Source organism: Pipra filicauda, unplaced genomic scaffold, assembly GCF_003945595.2.
Source record: "Pipra filicauda isolate LSUMZ 115617 unplaced genomic scaffold, ASM394559v2 scaffold193_size2426894_pilon, whole genome shotgun sequence".
Classification (NCBI taxonomy): domain Eukaryota; kingdom Metazoa; phylum Chordata; class Aves; order Passeriformes; family Pipridae; genus Pipra; species Pipra filicauda.
In genome coordinates, this window is record NW_024104302.1 from 271,218 (window position 1) to 283,546 (window position 12,329).

The 12,329-nt window shown below is 47.0% G+C and overlaps 1 protein-coding gene across 2 annotated transcripts; it reads left to right on the forward strand.

Moving 5' to 3' along the window:
• The first annotated feature begins 173 nt into the window (after positions 1-173).
• CCDC47 (coiled-coil domain containing 47) lies at positions 174-12,120 on the forward strand. Of its 2 annotated transcripts, XM_039380387.1 has the most exons (14): positions 187-257; positions 579-592; positions 2,460-2,725; positions 2,842-2,949; positions 3,745-3,919; positions 4,099-4,220; positions 5,083-5,148; positions 5,870-5,971; positions 6,775-6,885; positions 7,515-7,600; positions 8,852-8,910; positions 9,397-9,506; positions 9,677-9,844; positions 10,529-12,120. In XM_039380387.1, the coding sequence occupies exons 1-14, from the start codon at positions 187-189 to the stop codon at positions 10,607-10,609; spliced, it is 1,539 nt and encodes a 512-aa protein (XP_039236321.1). In that variant the 3' UTR covers positions 10,610-12,120. The 2 variants fall into 2 exon arrangements, with proteins under 2 accessions (XP_027601054.1, XP_039236321.1); XM_027745253.2 differs by lacking the exon at positions 579-592 and having other exon boundaries at positions 174-266.
• The last annotated feature ends 209 nt before the right edge of the window (positions 12,121-12,329 follow it).

Below are 12,329 nucleotides of genomic sequence, written 5' to 3' on the forward strand. Positions count from 1 at the left end.
AGTGTGGGCGGCGGGACCGGGCAAAGGCGGGAGCGGGAAAAACGGGGAGAAAACGGGGGGAACGGCGCCGGCGGCCCCCTGACCGCGCCGCTCCCCCGGTGCCTCCCGGGTGGTTCTGCCGCCCGCAGGGCTGGGGCTTGCTCGCCCGCCCCGCGCCCACGCGGGTGTGCCCGCGCAGCCCCGCACATGCGGCGGGGGCCGCGCCGCGCATGCGCCGCGGGCCGGCGAGCACGGAGCGGCGGGCGGGGGACGGGCCCGTGACTCAGGTAACGCGGCGCCGGGGCCGGACCGGGTGGGCGCTCGGGTTTGGGCTCGGGCTCGGGCCCTGCGGGGATGGTACACCACGCTCCCGCTTCCCCGGGCCGGCCGGGCGGCGCTCGCCCCTTTCCCGGGTGCCCGGTGCCGGCGGTGCTCCCGGCAGGCGCAGCCTGGCGCGGAGGGCACGGCCTGTGCGGGCACCGCGGCGCCGGGGGTGCGGGCACCGCCGCGGGGAGGCCAGGGGGGCACCGCCGCGGGGAGGCAGGTCGCTGATTTTGTCTCGTTTAACGTTGACTCGTGTCCCGGGAAGGAGCCGGGAGCTGTGCCGGGAGCTGTGCCGGGAGCTGTGCCGGGAGCTGTGCCGGGAGCTGTGCCGGGAGCTGTGCCGGGAGCGGCGGGATCACGGGCAGCACCTGCGGGGGCGTCCCCGCACCGGACGGGGGGTCACGGTGAGGGCCCGACCTGCCGGGGCCCGGCCCCTGTCCAGAATCTACTGAGCCGGGTCTAGACTCGAGATTTATTGAGCAAGTCCCAGGCGGGTGAATGTTCTGCACGAGGAGCAGCAGCAGCGCTGTTTATTTACCTTCGGGTTACGGTGAAGTTGTTTCTCTTGCCACTGAGTTCTGGGCAGCCTGTGTGGAGATCGGGGAGGGAACCCGGCCCTCGGTGGGGTGTGGAGCGTGGACAGCCTGCCAAGGCATATTCTGCTTCCTGGAGTTTGTACTTGGACCCTGTTCTAAGCGAATGCTGAGCTGAGGGGGTGCTCCAGCTTCCACCCACCTCCAGCTTAAACGTGCCCTTGGAATTGGCCACGGTTTATTTTCCAGGAAGCTCTTTGGAGTTGTCGGGTCTTCTGAGAGTGGATATGCTCAAATAGTCTCGAAATTCCTACTGTGAAACTGCTGGGGTTTGGTCGAGCAGGTGGCTCCGTTGTCCTGGTGGTTTTTAACTTCTGGGTGCAAATTCTGTTCTATCTAAATAGTGGTTTGGGGTTTTTTTTCTGCTTAAATTCACATAAAATTACGAGGTATGCACACAATGGTACTGCCTTGTGCTTTCCATCCTGTTTTAACATTCTGTGAACGTGTTCTGTGCAGGTTTTGCTGGAGTGAGGAGTCTTTGACAGAGGTGTTTATTTTTGCCGTCCTTGTCATCCCTATCTCACAGTGGGTTCCCTGTGTGAGGCACTCAGAGGAGAGCTGGTCAAATTTAGAAACAAAATCGTTTCTATTCTGAGTTTGTAAGAGCACGCTCTCATTAACATTCGGGTTCCCACTCGGCTCTGATTGCGGGAGGGAGTAAAATGAGCCTCCCGCCGAGCCTGGTGCAGCTGATCCTCCGGGTGCAGCTGATCCTCCGGGGCTGGTTGGGAAGTGCAGCAGGAGGGTTAGAGCAGCCTTTTGGGGCTCCGTTTTTGGTCCTTGGAGAAGCTCCTCCTTGGGCCGGGACTGTTTTGAGATCGAGCAGAAAAGACGGGAAGCTGAGGGGGAAAAAAGGTGAACTGATAAACTCTCTGCAGGTTTGTGGCTGATCTGGGGAGAGCTTTGGGCTCATGAGCCCCAGTTTACTCTGTTGGTTCAGGGCCTGGTGTAATACCCATCCTCTTCCTGCCTTTTATTTTTTTTTGGTTGAACTCCCAAGAAAAGGTCTTTGTTTCTAAGCAGAAATTGTGCTGGGACACTGTGGGACCTGATTCTGAGCAGGCAGCCTAGAAAATCACAGATGGGCACTTTGGAACTAAGAGACTATCGGAGCATCACTAAAATTGATCAAGTGCATTTTAGGATTTACTGCTGCTGTTCCACATTGGTTGAGCTGACTGTGTCTAATTGCTAATTAATAACAACTGTAGGCACAGAGTGTGGTCTCAGGAGTGAGCTGGCAGTGCTGGGTGGGAGATGCTAGTGGAGGGAGCTTTATAGTGGAACATTTCTGCTTCCAAACTTGCTCATCTGAACAGCATGGCCAGATGTGAATTTGCTGCTGCCACAAGCGATCTCACCTTCAAAGTTATTTTCTCTTGTATCAGTAGTCACTTTATAGAGAAAATGGCAAGATCAGGCAGGGGTTTACTTCTCTCTCTGGTCTGACCCTCGTAGTGTTTTTAAATAGCTCATGGGAGTTGGGGATTGTAATGGTGTGATGTAAAAAATTGATAATTAAATCTGTCATTGTAAAGAGCCCCTTTTTGTTTTTTTCAGTGAAAATGAAGAATTTATATCTTTTTATTGCTTTCCTGTTCATCCCATGGAGCTTTGCTTTGGCAAAGTATGATGAATTTGAGGATGGAGATGACATTATGGAATATGATGATAATGACTTTGCTGAATTTGAAGATGTGAGTGAAGATGCAGTCACAGAGTCTCCTCAGAGGATCATCACTACAGAAGACGATGAAGAAGAAGCCACTGTAGAGCTTGAAGGTCAGGATGAGAATCAGGAAGACTTTGATGATGCAGACACACAGGTAAGGCCTCATCTTCTGTGTTTCCTAATAGTGTCTCTTTCTCTCTCACCTTATCTTTTTGGATTTTACTTCCTGGGCTTTGGATTTTCATGCTGTTTGTGATTTTTGTCCTTTAGGAAGGTGATACTGAGAGTGAACCATATGATGATGAGGAGTTTGAAGGCTATGAAGAGAAACCAGATGCATCTCATAGCAAAAACAAAGACCCCATAACAATAGTTAATGTAGGTATAACTGCTGATCTGCTTTCTAGTTGGAGTTGCATCACTTATTTTCTCAAGGCAGTGTGCCAGGAATGTCACTGGGGTACTAATGTGCACCTGCAATGTACAAAGTGTGGTTTTTAGCTTGTCTGTGACTAAAGTTTCACCTTAGAAATGGATGGGTTTTGAAACCAGTCTCTCTGTCCATGCTGAATCACCTTGTTGCCTCCCAGGACAGTGTTTCACAGAATGATCAGGTGCGTTTTTATTACCCCTAAGATCTCTTTTTAAGTATGTTAGCGAAAATTAAGGTTTGGATACTTCTGTGACTGAAGGGGGGGTACAGTGATAACAGAATGGCTAATTAATCTCTCAGGTGGCAAGGTCAGGAAGGCTTCCCTGCTCCCCCACACAGTCTGTGGCTCTTGGTGGCATCCTAAAAATGCTCCTGGACATCAGGATTTCAATAGAAGTTACATGATGATCAGATAATGCTGTGATGGGCAGGGCATCAAGCTCAAATGCTCAGCGAGTTGAAATGCTGGGCTGTTTACTCTGAGCTCTATTGGAAATGAGAAGTATTTTGTTTGTATTAAGCGAGTATTTTGGGAATGCTGTTCCCAGTTGTTTCCTGTATGCTCACTGTGCCCCAGCAGAGCCAAGTGCATTATGTAGGCTTAGCTCTGTCCTGTTGCCTTTGTGGAGCTTCCTGCTGTGTTGGGGATGGAGCTTCTCCAGTACTCTGCATTTCCAAAATGGTTTGTGTACATAAAATCCACTTGTTCAATACGTAAAAGTTTCTGTTGCCTTACACAGGTCCCTGCTCACCTTCAGAACAGCTGGGAGAGTTACTACATGGAGATCCTGATGGTGACAGGTCTCCTGGCTTACATCATGAACTACATCATCGGGAAGAACAAAAACAACCGGCTGGCTCACGCTTGGTTCAACACTCACAGGGAGCTGCTGGAAAGTAACTTTGCTCTTGTTGGTGAGTTCCATAATGACAAAGATCCAGTTTTAGTATCTGAATAAAGCTGGGTTTCGACCACATAGGCTGTAGCAAATCCTTTTCTGTAACGTGGTGTGAGCTCTAAGCCTTCTGGTGAACTTTGGTGTTCCAGTTTGTGACTTTAGGCTGTGGTTCTCTCTCACTGCTGTTTTCCTCAGGGGATGATGGCACTAATAAAGAAGCTACAAGCACTGGGAAGCTAAATCAAGAAAATGAACACATATATAACTTGTGGTGCTCTGGGAGGGTGTGCTGTGAAGGAATGCTCATCCAGTTAAAGGTAAGGATGAGGGAGTTTGTGGTGCTGTTTACCTGTCACCAGCTGTCAGGTTCTAGAGGCTTTTCCATTCCAGTGTGAGCAACAAGGAGTCCCAGCTCGGCTCTTGTGCTCACATTCAGGTACAGAGTTCTGAATATGCACACATGAAGGAAAAACTGGATAATTAAATATCCGTACAGGCCCATGTTCTGCCCACCAGAGTAGGTAAGAGTGAGCACTTACAGAAGGAGTATAGAATCCAGAGGTATAATGTGAACAGAGGTAACTCTGAAGAGCTCAGCTGCTGCTTAGAGGGAGGAATGGACCAACAGGAATTCCAAGGAATTACAACAAAGGCAAATACAAAGCCCTGCACTTGGGATGGAACAGCCTCACATGTAGGTTCAGCTCCTGACTGGAGGGAATAAGGCCCTGAGAAGCTCATCTAATGCAGAAAGTGGGCTTGCTTTTGAGCTCTATTGGCGACAGAGGGGAAATTTAGGTTAGATCTTAGGAAGACATTTTTCACTGTCAGCGTGCTGGGACACTGGAACAGGTTGCCCAGGGAGGTTGTGGCTGCCCCAACCCTGGCAGTGTTCAAAGCCAGGCTGGATAAGGCCTTGAACAGCCTGGTCTAGTGGGAGGTGTCCCTGCCGTGGCAGAGGGTGTTGTTGGGACTAGATGATCTTTAAGGCCCATTCACACCCCTTAACAATTCTATGATTCTCCAACTTCAGAGGACCTCTCAAAGCTAAATTATTCTATAAAAACATCTCCTTACAACTGCCCTGTTTTAACTTGAGCCCTGCTGCTGTCTGCCAACGGAGTGCTGCACTCTGGGCCCGTTCAGCTGTTTTCTGTGTTTACCAACTTGTGTTTTTAGTTTCTCAAGAGACAAGACCTGCTGAACGTCCTGGCGCGCATGATGAGGCCGGCGTCGGACCAAGTGGTACGTACTGAGCCCTCCAGATTAGCTGGGATAAACCTGCATTCCTTTGGTTCTGCCCTGCTGCTTTTGGTTGTTCCAGGTGATTTCTGTAGTATTCCACATCTTCCAGTTCAGCAGCTGTTGAAACAATCTCAAAGAGTTGTTTGTATTTCTTTCCTGCCTGTGAAATGCAAACTGCTGATGGCTGGAAATTTGTTTTATCTGTGGGCTTTATCGTTTGAGTGGTTTGGTGAGCGGTCTGTCATGATTCAAGACCTCAGCTTGACAAAAAGTGGTTTTACAATCTGAAATACTTAATGATTGTTCTTTTGTCTGCTCAGTATTTAATCCATATGTCGGTCTGGATGTGTTACTCTGTACTTTCTCCCTTGCTCTTGGAGAGCATAAATACCTAGAGAGGTTACATTTGGAAGGAAGAGGCTGTGTGCACTGTGAATTCTCTTTCCATTTATCTCTAATTGTACTTACTTATATCTATTAAGAATATTTAATTGCAAATTATTTTTACAGCTCTGCTGTTCCACTCCCTGTCATTACACCACGACACTGAACTAAGTGCTCAATCTAATTAAAAAGCTCCCTTACTTTAAGACACACTGGGAAGCTTTAAATCAGCCACCTTCCTCTTAGCTGTGTCTGGCCTTGCTTAGTCTTTGTTCTTAAGGAATCAAAGTGTCAGACATTGGAATCTGATCAGGACTAATAACCTTCTGTCTCACAGCAAATAAAAGTGACAATGAATGATGAAGACATGGACACGTATGTGTTTGCTGTTGGAACCAGAAAAGCCCTGGTGCGACTTCAGAAGGAGATGCAGGACCTGGTATGTACCTGCACATTGATAAGTAACAGCATGGAAGAACCTCTGAGCTGCAGATTCATTGTTTGCTTGGGAACAGCTGGAAACTTGTGACAGACCTGTTGGAATATGCGGGGAAATTTTCATCTACTGGATGAAAGTCTAATGGAATCAAAGGTTGGAAGTGTGAGAGCTGCAGGAAAAGAGGAGTGGAAAGCAGCTTTTGGGGTATAGCTCATTTGGGAGGGGCTGTGGTATATTGGGAGGACACACATGTCACTTCACCTCATTTAATTTGCACAAATGAGTTTTTCAGGGCTTGAAAAGTAAACTTCATTAGTGATCTGTGATGTGGAAAATTTGGGGTTAAGTCATCTGTTTTTATGTGATCTGAAATGAAAACTTCCCATATGTTCCAGCCCTGAAGCTTGCAAAGAATCCAGTGATAACAAGCAGTGCTTTGCAAATCTTTTTTTCTCAAGTAACAGCACTAGAGTGTGGTTGGGAGGATGCCAGGTTTTGTTCTGTTATCAATGTAAGCAAAAATGCCTTAATCCACTTTGAGCATTCCAGCATGGATGTATTAGAATTGTTTTATCTTTTTCCTGAAAGTGCTGACTATTGAAGGGAAATACCAACTTAAAGACTGTCGATGCTTTGTGCTTTACTTTGTTTGAAATGTCCCCTGGCCAGGCTCAGCGAGTGTATTTTTTATTGTTTCTTTTCTGGTACTTTTAGGGGTCCCGGTGTTCCAGCACAGTTCAGTCTGATAAGATACTTAGAAGCTTTGTGTTTATTTTGCTTTCTCATTGTTCTCTTTGAAACAGAGCGAGTTCTGCAGTGATAAACCCAAGTCTGGTGCAAAATATGGGCTTCCAGATTCGCTGGCCATCTTGTCGGAGATGGGGGAGGTCACGGAGGGAATGATGGACGCCAAGGTAAACTGGAATGAATTAATACAAATATCCCTTGGAAACCCTGGCACTTACAGCCTGTGGGACAAGGTTCTAATCTTTATGTCCTCTGAGCATCACAGCAAGAGAGCCAAATGGCCCTTGTGGGATCTAGGGAAATCAAGACCCTAATGAAGCATGAGGGCTGGAAGGAGGATGTAATTCTCTTTATTCCTTTTTTACATCACAACTGTTAGTCTGTCCTGAATTCCAGACTTAAAATTGTCTTTCAGAGCCTGGGAGTAGCTTCACCAGCCAGTTGAAGGAAGGTGTTGATGGTGTATCTGCAGGTCCTCAAAGCTGACTTGTTTTCAAATTAACTGGAAAATCCCAAATGAGAGTTCCAAATCCGAGTTGCTCACGTTATTTCCATGCACTGGGGCCCGTTCTAGCAATAAGTTGGAGTTGAAATTTCAGTGTCATTGTGGCAAGCTGAGCACAGCAGTTTTCTGAGTGATATATGGAATCACAGCCTGGTTGGGGTTGGAGGGGACCTTAAAGATCATCCAGTTCGAACCCCCTGCCATGGGCAGACAACCTGGCAAACCCATATGGAGTGGGGAGGCTGCAGATGGGTCGGTGTTGGGAAAAACTAACCCCGGTTTCTCTTTCAGATGATACATTTCCTCACACACTACGCTGACAAGATCGAGTCCGTCCAATTCTCGGACCAGTTCTCCGGTCCAAAACTTATGCAAGAGTAGGTACAAAGCCAGATCTCTGCCCCCAGTAGCTTTTGTAACTCCAAATAAAATAGAGGCCTTGTTTGCAGTGTGAAACCTGCTGGAACGCACACAAAGGGGAAATTGGAAGCAAAGGTCAGACAGGTGAATAAATACACTCCCAGTGCTTCCAAACGCTGCATTAATTGAGAAGATCAAGGTGCTGGATTGCCCTAATGTTTGTTTTTGTGTGCTGGTTCCGCTGTGGGTTGGACAGCTCTGGGGATCAGACAGCACCTGGCAGGTGCAGTGCACTCAGCTGCACGGAAAACAGCTCAGAAATCCTGCCCAGGGTGTGCAGGACGTGAGAGGGCCACGGCATAACACTGCAGGAGAGCTCAACACCTAACTCAGGTGCTGTTTGAATGCACTGAAAACTAGGTTTAAGCAAGTCTGAAGTGTAAAAAAAACCCAAACAAACCATCATGGCTGCTTGACCTTCCCTCCTTGATACAGCCAAACACTCTGCTGCTGAATCCATCCCTTGGTGACTTTTGTTCAGGATAATTCACAGCTGTGCTTCAGAAATACTCAGATGCAGCACCTCTGCTGTTTCTCTGAGCCTCCCAGTCCAGAGGTGCTTTACTGCTGCTTCAGGATTGCCAGGTGGTGGGAGATCTAATCTGAATTATCATGTAGGTTTTTGCAAGGGTGTATTATACTCACAGGCATATAAATAACTGATCTCTATCGAAACTTGAAACTCTCCCAAAAAAAGGAACAGACTTTGATTTAATTGTAAGACAGCAGCGTGTGTACCTTGTACTGAAATTGTGGAGGATCTGTGAAATGTAGGCCTGAGTTTCTCACATGGGAATACTGTGGGATTTTGGGCAGTGAAGACTTGAATTCTTTAGAAGTTGTTTTGTTTTCCTAGCACATTTATGGATCTTTAGTAGTATAAACAACAGGACATGTAAAAACGAATGTAATTAAAAATATACAGGCCCCCTTGGTACTCAGAGGCCCTCTGACAGTCAGATGGGCTGGTGCTGCATGTTTTTGCATTCCTGCCTTTTCCCTGCACACTTTTGAGTAGAACACTTCAGGAACCAGAATAGTTTGAAACTTAACTTTGGTTTACAGACAGGCTTTTAATCTTGTTTGTTTTATTTAAGTAATTTCCAAGTGTCTGTTGGTTCTTGATGAGGTTTTTGCTAACAATCGAGGTTATTTTTTATTCCTGTATTTTTTTTCACTCATTCCAAACGCTTTTTTCTTTCCTCCAGGGAGGGCCAGCTTACAAAACTGCCCGAAACTAAAAAGACACTTTTGTTTACATTTAACGGTAAGAGAACTGGTGCCTGTGTCTGTCTGGGGGAGTGTTGGGCTTTATTTGTGCAAGTCACCTGCTCCAGTTCTGTCATCTATGGAGAATAATGTATGATGAATGACTTCAGTGCATGTACCAGGATCACTAATTGATAAACACAAGGCAGCAACACACTGGGACACTCAATCTTGCTCTACTGATCTTAAATCATGCTCCCCTCTACAGGTGGCTTACTTTTAAGCCACGAGCCTTGCATTTGAGCTTGCACAGACTCCCCTGGTTAACCCTGGTTTGAAATAAAAGCAGACTGTTGAGAACCTCTTCTAGAAAAGACCTGTAGTTCTCTTCAAAATTCAAGGCTGTCTCTCCAAGTGAAGCTTCCTAAAGAGGAGGATAAGAGCATCTTTATTTCATGAACAGTGACCAATAAGGAAAGAGCGTTAGAGCAAGTAGAAAAGTCCTGCCAGTCTCTCTGAATGAACAAGTAACTCTTTATTTCAGTGCCTGGTTCAGGCAACACTTCCCCAAAGGACATGGAGTCTTTGCTGCCTCTGATGAGCATGGTCATCTACTCCATTGACAAAGCAAAGAAATTCCGGCTGAACAGAGAAGTAAGTAGTGTCTTTTTGTGTCTTCTGAGTGCTGTGTGAAACTGCAGCCATTGCCTCTGGATCCTTCAGATCAGGAGCCTTTTGTTTCATGTGTGACTGCTGGAGATGCTGCATCCTGCTCGTGGGGAAATCTAGATAAACTTTTTTTTTTCCCCTCCCTCTGTGGAAAGGGTAAACAGAAAGCTGACAAGAACAGGGCACGTGTGGAGGAGAACTTCCTCAAGCTGACCCACGTGCAGAGACAGGAGGCTGCCCAGTCCCGCCGGGAGGAGAAGAAACGGGCGGAGAAGGAGCGAATCATGAACGAAGAGGATCCCGAGAAACAGCGTCGGCTGGAGGTGGGGGATGTCAGACTGGCACAGCCTGCTGGCACAGTCCAGCAGTGGAAACTTTGATTTCTGTTTGCTGGAAGGCAGACAGCTGTCAGGGTATTTACTGCTGCTCCCTGAAACAGGGCAACCCCTCACCCTGAAACCGGCTGGAAGGGGAACATTCGTCCAGATTCCTTGGGCATGCAGTGACGGGACGAGGGGGAAAGGTTTTAAGCTGAAGGAGAGTAGATTTACACTGGATAGTGGGAAGGAATCCTTCCCTGTGAGGGTGGGGATGGCTGTCCAGAGAAGCTGTGGCTGCCCCATCCCTGGAAGTGTCCAAGGCCAGGTTGGACAGGGCTGGGAGCAACCTGGGCTAGCGGAAGGTGTCCCTGCCCTTTCTGGGATTCTGTGATTTCCCTGCTGGTTAAACATGGGGAAACTGAGGCATGGCTGCACTGTGCCTTGTCTGAACCAAAGGGAGGATGGTGGAGCCTGTGCTGGCTGGAGCATAAAAGAGGGATGTGCTTCCTCTTAAATTTTGGGGAAAGGGTTTTGCCTTTGTGGGGACCCCCCCACACACCTTATGAGAAAGCCCACACTGGGAGGGAGGTGAACCCAGCACTGGGAGCTTTGTTTGGCTCTGAAATGCTCCACTTGCTCTTTGAGGAGATCCCTGACGTTTATTCACAGCCCTGTCCTTGCCCACAGGAAGCTGCTCTGCGGCGGGAGCAGAAGAAGCTGGAGAAGAAGCAGATGAAGATGAAGCAAATCAAAGTGAAAGCCATGTGAGAGGCGTCTCGGTGCCACCTGGGGAATTGTAACTCACGGGTACAAAGACCTACGTAACTCCATAGTCCTCTGCTTCTTTGAACACTAGTAGCCATTCAGAGAAAAGTTCTTGCATTGGTGTTACTTATTTAAGTATTGCAGCAACATGCAGGTGTGTGTGGAGAGCTTTGTCTCGGCAGTTCTTATTCCAGGTGGTAAAAAGTTTTGCTACTTGTCTGTTTAAAAAAACAAACAAAAAAAATACTGCAATATTCTTGAATGCTCTTTGTCATTTGTTCTTTAAAAACAGAAGATTGTAAACCTGTCCACGTGTGCTGGTAACATATTCATGCTTTGGTTTTAAACTTTGGGTTTAGTTAGTGGGAGGGAAAGGGGGGAAAACTTAATGGGGAGGAAAACTGCACAATAAACACTTACTGTGCATTTATTTGCATCAAGGCACAAAACTTAGAGCCTTCCATACACAGTATGGATTCTTCAGGGATTTAAGCCCAGTAGAATAGCAGTGATTTTTTTTTTCTTTTTTTTTTTTTACAAACAAGGGCCTGAAGCAGTATTAGGTCACCTGTGGGCATGATTGGCTTATGTATAAAAGACAGGGATGGTTAGAACCAAGGGAGTGGAATACATGGATAGTTTCCTACCTGTGGGTTTGGATGCTGCAAGCTTGGCACAGTGTGAAGTCTGTGATGTCAGCTTAGTGTTCCTTCAGGAGTGAGTGCATGGTGAGTTAGCAATTCAGCCAGCTTTCCTTGGGTGTTTTTAACTGTTCAAGTTTAGTTCAGACACTCTCCTCCTGATCCCAGCAGCTGCTGCCTAGCTCACTTCAGCCAGGAGCCAGATTCAGTGAGGTGCCTGCAATTGCCAACGTCCCCAAGCCAGTCAAAACGTTTCAGAGGACATTTATCCTCTTCATCTGGTCAGTGGTCGCCTGAGGGTTTTGAATCCAAATGGGGAGAAGGAAGTGAATGCCCTGTGCAAGCACTTTGCTGGGAGAGCTCTGCATTTTATAAATGCTGCCTATCCAGAAGGCATTTTATTGTTGCTTGTAACAGACTTTGAACAGTTTTGTGGGGAAACAATGTCTTGCATTTTCTTGTTCAATACCTTGTGCAAACTTGGTTCTGAGGCAATAAGAAAGAGCTGCTGTTGAAACAGCAACTGCTTAAACTTGTTCCAGCATGGGATACTTTACCCTGATTGAAATGCAAATGTCTGTAACCTGATACATGCAAATACATTCATTTTATAATGGTTGGTAAAAATATTTAAAACCAAACTAATGTAGAGTATGTGAAATTTTAGCACTATTTAGCTTTAAAGATTAATACAGTGTTGTTTCACAGAGTTCTTTAAAAGGAATTGCTAGTTTGTGCTCTTCTGAGTAAGTGGACAGCTTTCTTGAAGTCCCATCCAGTTGTGGGCCATGGCAGCTAATTTTGTAATATGAACATTCAAATGAACAATCTAAAGAGTAAAATATAATTGAAACACTCCACTTGCCTACTTTACTTGGCTTGACTCAGTGTTCCTTTCATTTAGTAGGATCTCAAAGCCTCGTTTGTCCTGGGTAGGTTTTGGTGTAGATTTTGAACATCCAGGAGCTGCTGTTCCCTCTGCTGTGATGATGGTGGGTGGTGGAAGTGATTCCTTCCACCTGGGATCTGCTCCCTGGGAGGGTGGTGGTTGCTGGGGGAGGGCTGGAAGAAGGTGTCTCTCC

Excerpts from the sequence above, each read along its gene's own strand:
- CCDC47 (XM_039380387.1), top strand. The coding sequence starts at position 187 with ATGCGGCGGGGGCCGCGCCGCGCATGCGCCGCGGGCCGGCGAGCACGG. Across the intron at positions 5,972-6,774 it reads AGAAGGAGATGCAGGACCTG|AGCGAGTTCTGCAGTGATAA; the intron begins GTATGTACCTGC and ends TCTTTGAAACAG. Across the intron at positions 8,911-9,396 it reads ACTTTTGTTTACATTTAACG|TGCCTGGTTCAGGCAACACT; the intron begins GTAAGAGAACTG and ends TCTTTATTTCAG.